Source organism: Myotis brandtii, unplaced genomic scaffold (assembly GCF_000412655.1).
Source record: "Myotis brandtii unplaced genomic scaffold, ASM41265v1 scaffold312, whole genome shotgun sequence".
NCBI classification, from domain to species: Eukaryota; Metazoa; Chordata; class Mammalia; order Chiroptera; family Vespertilionidae; genus Myotis; species Myotis brandtii.
This window is the reverse complement of record NW_005361955.1, coordinates 4,468,546-4,482,455: the sequence shown is the minus strand read 5'-3', so window position 1 is coordinate 4,482,455 and position 13,910 is coordinate 4,468,546. Positions and strand designations below refer to the sequence as shown.

The 13,910-nt window shown below is 49.9% G+C and overlaps 1 protein-coding gene across 10 annotated transcripts in view; it reads right to left on the bottom strand.

Annotated features, from left to right (window-relative positions):
• ATP2B2 (ATPase, Ca++ transporting, plasma membrane 2) overlaps positions 1 to 13,910 on the bottom strand; it is a 296,412-nt gene that overhangs the window by 85,112 nt on the left and 197,390 nt on the right. For all 10 annotated transcript variants that reach the window (XM_005870061.2, XM_005870062.2, XM_014542750.1 and 7 more), the window contains 3 exons: positions 9,066 to 9,263; positions 1,810 to 2,067; positions 684 to 809 (listed from right to left, as the gene is read on the bottom strand). In XM_005870061.2, coding sequence (XP_005870123.1) covers positions 684 to 809; positions 1,810 to 2,067; positions 9,066 to 9,263 — 582 coding nt within the window. The remainder of the gene's footprint in view (positions 1 to 683; positions 810 to 1,809; positions 2,068 to 9,065; positions 9,264 to 13,910) is intronic.

Sequence of the window (13,910 nt, the reverse complement as noted above, 5' to 3'; positions counted from 1 at the left end):
CTGGAATTTTCCCATTGCTTATCCCTCCTCACTACACCATAGTTCCTCAGGACTGAGGCCTCATCTGCCTCATCCCTTCCTATTTGTTTAGCACCCAGCCCTAGCCAGTTTGGCTCACTGTCTTTTCCCATGAGCCTGGGCCAAGGGTCCTGGAATCGAAGGGTCCTGGGTTCAATTCCAGTCAAGGGCATCTTGGTTGCAGGCTCCTTCCTGACCCCGGCCCTGGTCTGGGCGTGCAGGAGGCAAGCAATTGATGTGTTTCTCTCACATAGATATTTCTTTCTGTCTTCCCCTCTATCTCCCATTCACTCTAAAATCAATGGAAAAATATCCTCAGGTGAGGATTAAATAAAACAAAACAATTGTCACCTGGCTGATTCTTTCTCATCCTGATAAGAATGGGCTTCAATGTTTGACTTTTCAGAAAACTAAATCACTAGAAGGTAAGTTACCTGAGGGCAGAGATTCTTTATCAATTCTATTCACTGTGGTATTCCTAAAGCAGTGCTGAGAGCCCAGGAGGCTCAATGCATGTTTGCTGGGGAAAAGAGAGGAAGTTCTCACTTGGAGCTGAGCTGGCCAGAGATCTGGAGCCAAGGACCAAAGTCGCCAAGACCCTCCAGCCTCATGAAGGGGACAGAAACCAGCAATGGGAGTGAGCCCACTGCTGGGCTGCAGCTCACCTGACAGCAGCATGGGGTCCTTGTCCACGGACTTGCGCACCTGGTCAGACTCTCCTGTCAAGGAGCTTTCATCGATCTTGAGGTCATTGCCCTGGATGAAGAGGCCATCAGCAGGGAGGAGATCACCTGATGGGAAGAAGGTCAAGGGAGTCAGCAGGGTCTCAGGTGGCTGAAGAGGCTGGAATAGTCCCCAGAAGTTATGACTACAAGGGAAAGTTCACTATTGGGACCAGCTGCCTAGAGCTCCCAGGGTGCAGGAACCAACATGGCACCCATCACAGGCCAATAGGCAGCTGAAGACTGGAGCTGAAGTGAATGGTACAGGCTGGGAGGGCTGAGGTTGGGCCCAACAATCCTAGCTCAGGCAGGCATGTTCTTTAGTTTATTAAGTGCTTTTCTTGGCCTGGTGTGGTCTTGAGGCCTAGTTTTCTCAACGATTCATTCTCTGGTTTCAACTATGATTTGAGGAATTCTTTTGAAAGGGACTAGTCCATCTGGGTTAGGCAGAGGAGACTCCAGGACAGTCACATTATCAAAGGAAACCAAACCCCCGAGGGCTAAGTGAGGAGGGGTACACTCCAATCTCGCTTCCATCTTCTGCCTCTACTTTCCCAAGGACATACTCATCTAAACTCCTTTGGCACCAGCTTGCCCACTTTCTCCAAGGTAGTATCATAGGCTTACTCATCTATGTTCACTCATCTATGTCCACTCCCCATCACACGCATCTGGCCCAACAACCATCCATCAATAGCCAAATCAGGGATAGGAAATGGACTTCATCCCATAAACCCATTCTGAGTATTAGTAGTCCTTGGAGTATTGTGTTGAGAAGGCTTCTGAGGCTGTATGGAGGCCCTGAGCTGTGACTGTTTAGTAATGTCTGAAGGTATTGAGAGTGGTGACACATGTGCCAAGTATTTGCCATTTCTGAGTTAAATCAATTCTGAAATCTACTCCCTCCAGGAAGTAGCCTTCTACTTCCAAAGGATCCCAGAAGACATCTTGGCTTGGGATCAGCCTTCAGGGACCCACCCCCTTCCCTGGGCCAGCCTCTTTGGGTCTGCTTGGCCTGTCCCATCTCTGCTCCAGCTCTAGCAAGTAGCTCTGTGGCTGGGACACTTACCATATTTTATTTGGGCGATATCCCCAACCACAATCTCGGCCACAGGAATCTGGACCACCTGGCCAGCCCGGATCACGGTGAACTTCTGCTCCTGCTCGATGCGGCTCTGCAGGCCCCGGAACTGCTTCTCTTTGCTCCAATCATTGAAGGCCGTGACCAGGACCACACAGATGACTGAGAGGAGGATGGCAGCCCCCTCAATCCAGCCTGCCTCTGCCTCCCCTTCATCCTCAGACCCAGCCTGGGCTGTGGCGCATCCTGCAGAGAATAGAAGGAAGCAGATGGTGTGGGATCAGCTAGGCCCGTGGTCGGCAAACCGCGGCTCGCGAGCCACATGCGGTTCTTTGGCCCCTTGAGTGTGGCTCTTCCACAAAATACCACGTACAGGCATGCACGTACAGTGCGATTGAAACTTTGTGGCCCATGCGCAGAAGTCAGTATTTTGTGGAAGAGCCACACTCAAGGGGCCAAAGAGCCGCATGTGGCTCGCGAGCCACGGTCTGCCGAGCCGCAGTTTGCCGACCACTGAGCAGATGGGGCCTCGAGTGGTCTGGCTTTAAATCCCAGCTCTGCCAAGCAAAAAATGTTGATAATCAGATAATCATGAATAATTTATTCCGTGCATCTGGGTGCCAAGCCCTGTGCAAAGGGCTTCACACACATCATCTCAGAGCACTCACTCTGCCCATTTCACAGATGTGGAAGCTGAGGTTTCTTAGAGAAGCCACATGACTTGTCTAAGCTAGGAAGGGCAAGTGGGGAGCTAGGATATCTGACTTCAGAGCCTACTGTCTTAGCTACTTTGGTTTTCTGCCTTTGTTCTAGCTGTGAGATCTTGGGTAATGACTTCACCTCTCTGAACCTCAGTTTTCTTATCTATAAAATAGGAATATATTCCTTATTTTGGGGACCACTCTGAGGGCTGGAATTTAATGAGGTGAGGTCCATGGCATCTCCAGCACAGACCTGGCACAAAAGAGAGGCCTGCTTAACGAGAAACGAGAAAAAGTGAGGATGTAACAGAATGAGACCAATCAACACTGTGCTTGCTTTAGGGTCTAAAATGTAGTTTTGCTATTGTCCTTTCCTTCCGTTCTCCCAGCAACCACGAGGCAGGTCTCTAGGTTGGGGGGTAGGAACCAGAGCACTGGACCTGCCCTCCGACGAGCTGGTTCTAATTGCACTGCTGTCCCTGAACTAGCCTGGGTAAATCACTGTTCTTCCTGAGCTGCAGCATCCCCATCTGCAAACTGGGGTTCACTGGGACCACCTTCTGGGCTCAAGGAAAAGAATGTGGATGCTCCGGCCTGTGCTCAGTCACAGGAGGTTCTTACTCGGCCTTTGTTGGATCTGAGCCCCAACCACACAGTGAGGATACCCACATTCCATCGGAGCCTCTGTGTGACCTACACCTCACACCCTTGCTCTGTTGAACCTCCCAGTCTGGGCCCTCAAATTGCTTGAGGCCTGCCAGGCCCACCATGTGAAAAAGAAAATGAAAAAACACCACACATATTTAATCCAAAGGCCTCAGACTCAAAGGCAGATCCTGTCCACATGGTGCCGAGTGCTAGGAACTTTCCTAGCCCTTCCACACACTCTGTCTTCTGCTTCCCCACAGGATCCAGACAGTGAGTTCCCCCATTAACAGCTGAGGAAACTGAGACCCAGAGTGGTGAGGTGACACAGCCAAGGTGAATGCTGCAGCCAGGACTAGCTCCTTTTTCCACTGGGGAAGAGGGTGGGGGTAGAGAACGGCCCTTTCCATGTCTGACCATCCACTCCTGGAAAACTCAGGGTAGTTCTCTTCCATGGGGGTTGGGCAGGCGACTGGGCTATTTGCAAGACCTGCTATATGCCAAGCACTCACTTTAATCATCAAGCTGGCTGAAAAAAGGGAAGCAGTTCAAAGAGGGACAGTAACTCACCTGGGGTCACACAGCAGATCTGGAGTTTGAATCCAGGCCTGGGCCTAGAATCTGACACTGGACCTGCCTTGCCCACTGTCCCTGAGCCTAGTGCCCTCTCAGCCACTTGCTGGCCTCATGTGGAAAAGTAGAAAACATTGCCATAGACCTATGGCCAATTGTATGGAAGTCCAATTCAATCCCAAGGAAGAGAGAACAGCAGTTTTTGTTGTTTTTGGTTAATCCTCATGGGAGGATATTTTTTCCCACTGATTTTTAGAGAGGGTAGAAGGGAGGGGGGCGGAGGAGAGAGAGAAGGTAGAGAGAGAAAAACATTGATGTGAGAAAGACACATGGATTGGTTGCCTCCTACATGTGCCCTGATGGGGGGCAGGGATCAAACCTGCAACCCAGGAACATGCTCTTGACTGGGAATCAAACCCGTGACTCTCTGGTGCTCGGGCCAATATTCTAACCATTGAGTCACTCCGGCCAGGGCGAGAGAACAACAGGTTTTTAAAGAATACTTTTTATTGATTTTTAGAGAGGGAGGAAGGGAGAGGGAGAGAGACAAAGCAACATTGATGTGAAGCCAAACATCGATTGGCTACCTCTGCATGCCCCTTACCGGCGATTGAGCCCACAACTTAGGCATGTGCCCTTGACTGAGAATGGAGCCAGCAACCTTTTGGTGCACGGGACGACACCCAACTAACTGAGCCACACCGGCCAGGGCGGAACAGCAGTTTTAGGAGACCCCAGCAGGAGCCTCTGGGAAAGCCAAGGGACAGAAACAACATGACAGAAAGGCCAAGTGGTACCAGGGAGTTTTTTTTGTTTGTTTGTTTTTAGCTCCCAGCTCCTGGGAGGGTCCAGGCTCAGCTGGTGTGTCCAGGCTGGGATGGTTCAGAATCATTGTGGCCGGGCAGTGTGTGTCACCAGCCGTTCTGCACAGGCTAGTTAACCATCACATCGTTGTATGAGGTTCTCAAAGCTACCTTTTTCCTTTGGGAATTTCAAAGCTTTTCTAGTTATTTTAAACTGTTTAATTGGATCAGCCTTTGGTTGTAATGATACTCATTATCGTGCGGATAACGGACATGGGGCCAGCCCTGAGTTCAAATCCCAGCTGTACTACTTAACTGCTGTGTGCCCAGGAGCTAGCTACTGAACCACTGTGCCTGGGTTTTCTCATCTGCAGAATGAGGGCACTGACAGGTGCTCCCTCCTAGGGGGTTGGGAGGACTCAGGGTGAGCCTTTATGTAAAGCAGCTACTGCTGTGAGCACACAGTAACGGCTCAGTTAAAGCTACTGCTTCCTGTTGCCCAGCATTTGGCACACATTATTGCAATCCAGTCCCACAGCCAGCCTGAATGGAGCCGCGAGCCCCGCATTACAGAGGGGATCCAGCTATATTCCAGACCACGTGATGGCAGGAGGAGGGGAACTAGAGTTCCCTCTACCACCATGAATGACACCAATTACCACCCCCCGCCCCCCAAAAAAGCTGGAAAACACGGGTGAACCTTGCTAAATAGAAACCCAGTATATGGAAATGCATTCTCTTGAACTTTAGGGGAGTGATTTGAGATACAGAGACCAGTGCTTCACTTTACAGGGCTTTTGTTATTCCCTGTCCCTGCTACATGCTCTGTACATGGGGAAGGCTGTTCTTTCCCTGTGTGTGCCTCGTTAATGCCCCCCCCCCCATTAGTTATGGAAGCATTCAAGACACTTGGAAACATCCCAGGACAATGGAAAGCCTTCAGGTTCTAGAAGTGGAAAGACCTGGCTTCAAGTCCAGGCTCTGCTGTGTGACCAAGAGGAAGTACTTGGCCTCTTTGAGCCTCAGTTTGGACAGCTGTAAAGTGCGATGACCCCAGGGAATTTGTGCGACCTGGACCTAGTAAGGGCCTGGCACATGGCACACAATAAGTATTGGTTCTCTCCCCCTTTTCATGAGCTGCTCTCCTTGGACTGGCTTCTGGAAACCAGGCGTGGCGGTTGAGTGGGATTCACACCCCATTGCCTTGACACCCAGTCCTGCCTGCTGCCCTTGTTGATTCAACACCAAGGGCCCTCTGGGCCCGTCAGAGCACTCACTCTGCCAGGAAAGCCCATTAGCTTTAATTTCCTTCTGACAACTGTCAGATGGTTACATCGTGCCTTGGAATGGCCAGAAAGTGGGGTCTGGATCTCTGGGTTAGGTCTTTAGCCACTGGGAGCCGCTGGACTCTGGGAACAACTCCTGCTGCCCCTGGTGCATTAGGGGGAAGAGACCAGGAACAGGAAGAAAGAAGAGAGTGGGCAGGCCTTGCTGAGATCTCCTCTAGGTTCCCCCAGACTGGGGCAGAAACAGGACCTAGAGATTGTGACCACAGAGTCTGTGGAATCTGCAGCTGCTTTCCCTGGACCTGAGATTTTCTAAGGTGTGGCTTCATTCTGTGTGACCTCGGAGAATGCACATGGCCTCTCTGGGCCTCTCTCTGTTTGTTAACCAGTAACATGGGGAAGCTACCTCTTAGGTGGTTACCAAATAAGGGGCCTCAAAACTGGTTAAGCCACAAACATTTTCTAAGCACCTACTATGTGCCTGTCACTCTGCTAGCACTCTGGCACTAGGGAAACTGTCATGGGCAGGGAGTTGGGAGCACTGGGTGTGTAGATCCCAGCCCTGCCACAAATATGCTGTGTGACCTCTGACAAGTGTCTAGAGCTCTCTGAGCCAAGAATGAAAACAGGGAAGGGCTGTGGGTGCTGCAAGGCACTCTATAGCCTTTTAGTTCATCACCTGCATCAATTTTTAATTAACTGATGAAGCCTGTGTTTGACTTGGCAAGGGGGTGGTCCTGGCAACATGGTAAGCCCAGAGCTCAGAGCTCAGGCCAGGGTCTGGGTGTCAGGGAAGCGTAAGTATCATCACAAAGTTCTGGAACTTCACTTTGTGGAGCTAGAGTGTGCACAACTGCACTCGTTGACCCAGAGTACGGTCTGCACTAGTGTCTCAGCTGGAGGCAGGGAAGGGCAGTGAAAAGAACCAATCTGAATCTGGGTTTCAGATTCAGCCCTACTGTGTACAAGCTGTGTGGCCTTAGGCAAGTGCTTCCTCACTCTGGGCCTTGGTTTCCACCTCTTGAAGATGGAGGCATTCACAGGCATCTGTTTGGAGGGCTCTGGAAGGCTCTCCCTGGCACACACTGGGAGCTCTATGCTTGCTCCCGCTGCACCCCCTCCACCACTTGCCCTCTGAGTTCTAATCTTGCACTGACTTGGGTCACATGAGGTTACTTACTCAGCTGGCACTGCCTCAACCCCATCTCTTTCTGAATGATAGGAGCGAGGGCTCAGAAGCCAGAACGTCTCTGTCTGAGTCATGGTTCTGTGCTTCCTAGCGTGTGACGGAGCAAGTCATTTCCTATTTCAGGGCCCCGGTTTCCTGGATAATAATAGCACCTACCCACAGGGTTGTTGTGAGGATCAAATGAACCTCTACTGTAAAAGCTCTCAGCTAGTGGTAGCTATAAAAATAGTAAGAACAATTATTACGTTTTTGTGTTGCATCCTTAGCTCTGTTCAAGGCCTATTCAAATAGCCATGCACAATCTTCTTCAACATTTTCTATAAAACTTCTGCAAAGAATGCCGCCCATGATTCATCTCTTATGGCCTATGTGAAAGTTCATCCCAGAATTCATCGTCAGGGGCATGCTCTCTTCCTACAGGATGCTGTTTCCTCCTGTTGATAATCTGAGCGATGCAAATCATCCTAATTCCCTTTTTGCCTTGGCTGCCAGGAAGCTCAAAATCAAATTTATATCCCAATCATAGTAGCAAACACAGTTTATTTGCTTCCATTCCTTTTCTGTCTGGCTTTCTATTTGACCTCATAGTATGAGCCATGTCTTTATTATGTCTTTAAACCCGTTTTGGAGAGATGCCATGGAGAAAAAAAATCAACTTAGTAATATGAAGTATAAAATTGAGGCAGTTGACCTCTACACACAGAGTGGAGGGAATTAAGGAGAAGGAGAATGGTTTTCTTGAGGCAAAACTCCACATCCTGACCTTCTAGGAAAGAGGTTGGCAAACTTTCTCTGTAAAAGGCCAGATAGTAAATATTTTAGGCCTTGTGGACCATACATATAGTCTTTGTCGCAGCTACTCACCTCTGCCATTATAGCAGGAAAGCAGCGTAGACAATATGAAAAAGAAATGGGGGTGTTCCAATAAAACACTCTTTTTACACAATGAAGTAGGAATTTCATGTAAAAGCTACATGTTACAAAATAATATTATTTTCATTTTTCTCAATCATTTGAAAAATGTAAAAACCAATCTTAGCTCATGGGCCATACAAAAACAGGAAAGTGAGCCAGATTTGGCTTGTGGGCTATCGTTTGTAATCCTTGTTCTGGAATATTCGGTGCATGAATTTTTTTCATCGTTGCATGCCTCAAGGAATGAGTGACTTGGGGTTCTGAGGAGAAAGAAGCCCAGCTTTGGAGCTGAAGGAGGGTCCCTCAGAGGCTGGAGTACCCAGAGGGCAGTACCCATTCATCTCTGTGAATGGGCTGAAGCACTGTCAAATCAAAAAGCGTGAATGCAGCCCACAAGGTAAGCAATTTGGGGGCTTTGTCCTCAGATGTGAGAGTGGGGAGCCCTCAGAGAGCAGTCTGGACATACGTCCAGAGCCACCCTTACTTGGATTCCATCCAATAAAACCAGACTCTCAGAGAGGGGCCTGGCAGCAGTTTTTCTAAGCTCCACTACAAAAACTAAGGACTCTTTATTAGCTGGGTGACCTTGAGCAAGTTAATGCACTTCTCTGTGCCTTGGTTCCATGTCTTTAAAATGGGCATAATCAAATGGACGCAAGACACTGGGGGGTGCGGGGTGGTGGTGAGGGCATGTGCTGGGGGGGGAGGGCGGTAGGGGAGGCCGGGGGAAGGTCAATGGGGAAAAAAGGAGACATATGTACTACTATTTGTAATACTTTAATCAATAAAATAAAATTAAGAAAAAAATAAAATGGGCATAATCATGCACTACCTTATGGGGGCTGTTAGGAGGCCATTTCAGCTCAGATCTTGGCATGCTGTAAGTGCTCAATAAATGATCATTATAATTATTACTATTGTTGGTCCAGCCTTTGCATTTCACACTTGGGAACACTGGCAGGGCTCTGAGCTGGGTGTTGGCTCGGCCACTGACTGGCTGGGGGGGAGACCCAGCCCCTTGGGGCCTTGGTTTCCTCACCTGGAAGGAGGAGTGGCTGTTAGCCCGGAGTGCCCTCTGGTGTGGCTGGGCACACATGTTGCAGGGAGGGGGGCAGGGGTCCCCCTGTCTTACCTTCTTGGCTCTCGCCAGGTGGGTGGTAGAAGGAGAGCCCCAGGGAGATGATGGCCGCGATTTCCAGGATGATCAGCGTCACATCTTGCAGTGCTTCCCACACGAGCTGCAGGAAGGTTTTTGGCTTCTTTGGAGGTATAAAGTTTTGTCCAAAAATCTGCTTTCTCTTTTCTAGGTCTGGAGCTGTGCCTGGCAAACCTGTGGACAGAGTACAGAAAGGTCGGCCTGGAGGGCCCAGGAGAGACACACATGTTCCTGGAATTGTCCCAAGTGGGTCTGGCCACATGGCAAAGAACGGAGAGAGGAACAAACAAAGCAGGAAACTTGCAGGCACCAGCCTAGAGCCCAGCACTCCCCAGAACCCGTGAATGTGACCTTATTTGGGAGAATGGTCTTTGCAGATAAAACGAAGGATTTTGAGATGAGATCGCCCTGGATTATCCAGATAGGCCCTAACCCAATGACAAGTGTCCTTGTAAGAGACAGAGGAGAAGACACAGACACAGAGGGAAGGAGGCCATGTGGAGATGGAGTGGAGATTGTCGTGATGCAGCCACAAGCCAAGGAAAGCCCAGAGCCAACAGAAGCTGGAAGAGTCAAGGAATGGAATGTAACCTGGAACTTTTGGAAAGAGCATGACCCTGCCGACACCTTGATTTCAGACTTTTGGCCTCCAGAACTGTGAGAGAATCCATTTCCCTTATTCAAAGCCACTGGTTTATGGTCATTTGTTACAGGAAGTGAATCCCCAGCATCATGCCCACCTTGCACCCGCACCCTTGCTCCTGCTTTGCGCTTGCCTGCCCTGTTGAACACAGACTAGGAAGCTCCTGCCTGGGTTAGAATCCCAGACTGTGTGGGAGGGTGAGTGTGCCTAACCCATGGGTGCTGTGAGCGTCTCATGAGATAATTCATGCAGTCATCAAGTGTTTGTTGAGCACCTACTATGTGCCTGGCACTGTTCTGGACACTGGGATAGAGTGGCAAAAAGGACAGAGTGCCTGTCCCGAAGAGCTGACCCCCCAAGGACACACATGACATGCTCAAGTGGTGCCTGGAGGGGAGGGGTGGATGCTCAACTGGGTGGATGGCCTCACCTTCCCTAATGTGCATTTGTGCCTTAGAAGAGGAGCCTGGAACAGAAACCTCTCACAGTGGAAATTCAGGGGTGGGAAAGACAAAGGCAGATCCAGTGGGAGGGGCCAGCTTCTCTGTTTACTGGGCCCTTTGAAGGCAAGTGCTTCCCCTTGCTTCTTTCTTCCCTCTGATGCTACCCTGTGTCACCCCAAGTCACTGGTGCCATTTCATTTTTCCCTAACCAGTGCCCTGGCACACTTCCTGCCCTGCTCATGCTGTACAGTGAGCTAGGAAGGGCCTTTCCTCCCATCTACACTGGTGAGCCCCTTCTCAGTGCCCTCTGCTGAGAAGCCCGCCCTCTACCCTGGGCAGACCACATCTTCCTGCCATCACCTAGCATGGCCTTGACCACAGCAGGGCTTACCTGTGTTCCAACTCGTGTACAACCTGTGCCTTGTTGAAAAGACCAGTCTGATTCTTCCAGGGCCTGCACTCGAGGCCACCAACCACCTTAGACTCCTCCCACCCACTGGACACAGGTGACATGCTCAAGTATTATCAGCCTGCCCTGAGGTGTCATCATGGCAAATGCAGCAGGAATGGTCCCCTGCAGCAGGGCAATGTCAGTCCTGTCCCTGAGGCCAGCCATTAACCCAGCTCACCTGTGGTTTAATGAAGACAGCTGGGGGATGGACAGGGAGGGAGGGGGGAGAGGGCACACACCTCATCAGACCTCTGGCCCCAGTCCACTTGTGAGAAGGGGGGATCCAGAGGGATCCCCAGAACAGTACCATTATTAGAATGTTGGGGTCAGAGCGATGGAACATTCTGCTGTTACAGATAAGGGAGCATGGAGTCTAAGGTCACATTGGTATGGGATTCTAACAACCTGCCATTTGGTGGCTCATTCATCCATTTGTTCATTCGATACATGTTTCTTGAACCTCTACTGTGGGTGCAATCTGGTGCCGGTGCTGGGGAGAGTGATGTAAAGAAAGCTCAGTGGTCCTGGGTGTCCAGCAGTCTATGGCTCAGGGATCCAGGGAGATGGGCATGTCCCCGTCTGGGGTTTAGGTGCTGAGCCTCCTCTGATGCTGACAATGAGACCTCCGTTGGGAGCCTTCAAGAGACAGACTGGCTGAGACCCTGCGGGATAGGCCAGGGTCTATTAGTGGGGATAAGCTCTGGATATCCAATGTCCTGCCTGTGCACTGAGAATGAGGGCTCTCAGAGCTGGGTTATGCCCATTTTATAGGTGGGGAGACTGGGGCCTTCATGAGACCAAGCTGCTGCCTTGGGGCTGAGAACCCAGTGTAGCCCTGTTCTAATCACGCATGACGTAGAGTGATTCTAGGAACTGCAGGAAGGTTCCTTGTTTTTCCTCCTTTGCCTAATTCTATCCACAGCCAATGCCTGCAATTCTTCCATGGGCTTCATTTCTTTAACTAAAAGTTCTAGTTCCTTTAGATTCCCTGAGAGGCAAAAGCCATCACCAGTTCTGGATAACATGGTCTGAAGGAGTTTCAGGCTTTCTCCTGGGAGTGGGCTTTGATCAATGGAAGAAGGGAGAATTCAAGAGGGTGGGTAGGCCTCTGAGGAAGGGGGCTATGACCAGTCAACATTGGCCTATTGTAGCAGTTTGCTATGCCTTTGGCCACCCAGTTCCTTTCTCTGAGACTCAGTTTCCCCATCTTGACAAGAGGGGAGTTCAATAGAAGGATCCAGGGTTCCAAGGTCTGCAGGCCCTGAAGTGGTCCTGCTGGGGTCTGTTGGCATTTTGGGGTTCCTCATCAGGCTTGATGTAAATAAAGAGCTTCACTAAGAAGTTTGGTGGGGATGTGGCCAGCCCATCTCCTGGGCCCCTCCTGATTGACTCAGAAAGAGGTGCGTCGCTGAATCTTCTGAGGGTCTGTGATTCCAATGTTCTGGAGTCTACAGTGTGACCAGTTGAAAATGTAGGGTGTTCTCTAGTTCAGGGAATCTGGCCAAGGCTCAGGGGTTCTGCCACACTGGGGGTTCACAGGCCCGACATTGAGATGCTGGGTCCTGGGACAGAGCAGAGGCCAGGGGTTGCAAATTCAAATTGCTGTGAGGGTCAGGTAGGTTTAAAAATATATATATATTTTATTGATTTTTTACAGAGAGGAAGGGAGAGGAATAGAGAGTTAGAAACATCGATGAGAGAGAAACATTGGTCAGCTGCCTCCTGCACACTCCCTACCGGGGATGTGCCCACAACCCAGGTACAAGCTCTTGACTGGAATCAAACCTGGGACCCTTGAGTCTGCAGGCTGACGCGCTATACACTGAGGTAAACTGGTTAGGGCAGGCCAGGTAGGTTTTATGAATGAGTGAAGTAGGTGGGTGGGAGACAACAGAGAGTGGTGGGGACTGGGACAAAGAGAAGAATCTCAGCTCTTCTAAAGAGAGCAGTTATTTCTCAGCTCCTGTGGGAGAATGTGGCCCCGTGTGGAAGATCTTTTGATCTCCTAAAATAATCTGGACACCTGTAATTTGATGTAAAATCTTCCCAGTAAAATCATTCCTGGGCCAAATACAACACATCTGTAGCTGAATTTGCGCCCCCCCCCCCCCCACCCCCGCTAGTTTGAGAACCCAAGGTTGGGAAGGGGGAGGAGGCTGGAAGGGGGAGGGGACAGAGCAGAACAGCCTCTCTGTCACTTCCTCTTCTCTCCTGAGTGGCTCCCTCCCCAGCATCAGGCCCTGCCTGCTCCTCACAAGCTTCTGTGAGCCCCTCTGCTTTTCAGAAATAACAGTTCACAGAATAAAAATATTTGTGTGTTCTGCTAGGGCTGTTTCCGTGGTAGAAATTGTTAGGCAGTTTCCACAACAACAAACCCCCCAGTATGCAAATCCAAGATGGGAACCTCAAGTGTTGAGGCCCATGTGGGGCAGCTGAAACAGCAGATGGTGGCTATGACCTCTCGCTCACCTCTCTTTCTCAGGGAAGGTAGGCTGAGCTGTAGCTTGGGATACCAATCCCCTGCTGTTTGCCCACATTTTACAGATGTGGAAACTGAGGCAATAAGGGTCACTTACCCAGAGTCACTCAGAACGGAGATTTGAACCCATGATATCTGAGTCCAAACCCCACCCCGGAGTGGAATCGCATAGTCCCCCTGCTTTCTGGCTGAAAAGGAACATGCCTAGTTTGGGGAGCAGAAATAACTAAGGCTGGTGTGAGAGATGAATGATGTTGGAGATTCAAGTTAGATTAGAGAGCATCTCACCATTTAGCATATTAAAAATTAATACACTGTGTCAAATATTGCTAGAGAAGACCAGGCAGGCCCTGAAAATTCAGAAACACAAATGCTTGGGAATTGATATTGGACGCTGTGTGGGGTTGTGGGTTTTCAACATGAGTTTCTTTTTGTGCAAAAGGCAGAGGTTTGTGGATGAACTTGGGCCAGTTGCTTCAGAGACTCAGTTTTGTCATCAATAAAATGGGAGCAAAATAACTCCTAGACTGTGGCGAGCTATTCAGAGGGGAATGTGAGTGAATGCTCTCTAAACGGCAAAGATGCAGTAAGTGCCTTCACAGTAAAAAATATCCCAGCGCCTGGAGTCAGAACTTGTGTGTTCTATTTGTTACATAAAAGGAGAGAGCCAAGTGCAGAGTGTGGGGGACTTTAGTTGTAAAGGAATTATTTGTTGTAATGGCTGCTGGCTGTCATTGGATATTTGAGGAATTCTTGTCCCAGAGTTCATCTCTATCCAGCTGACCTGGACATAAACTGTATATAT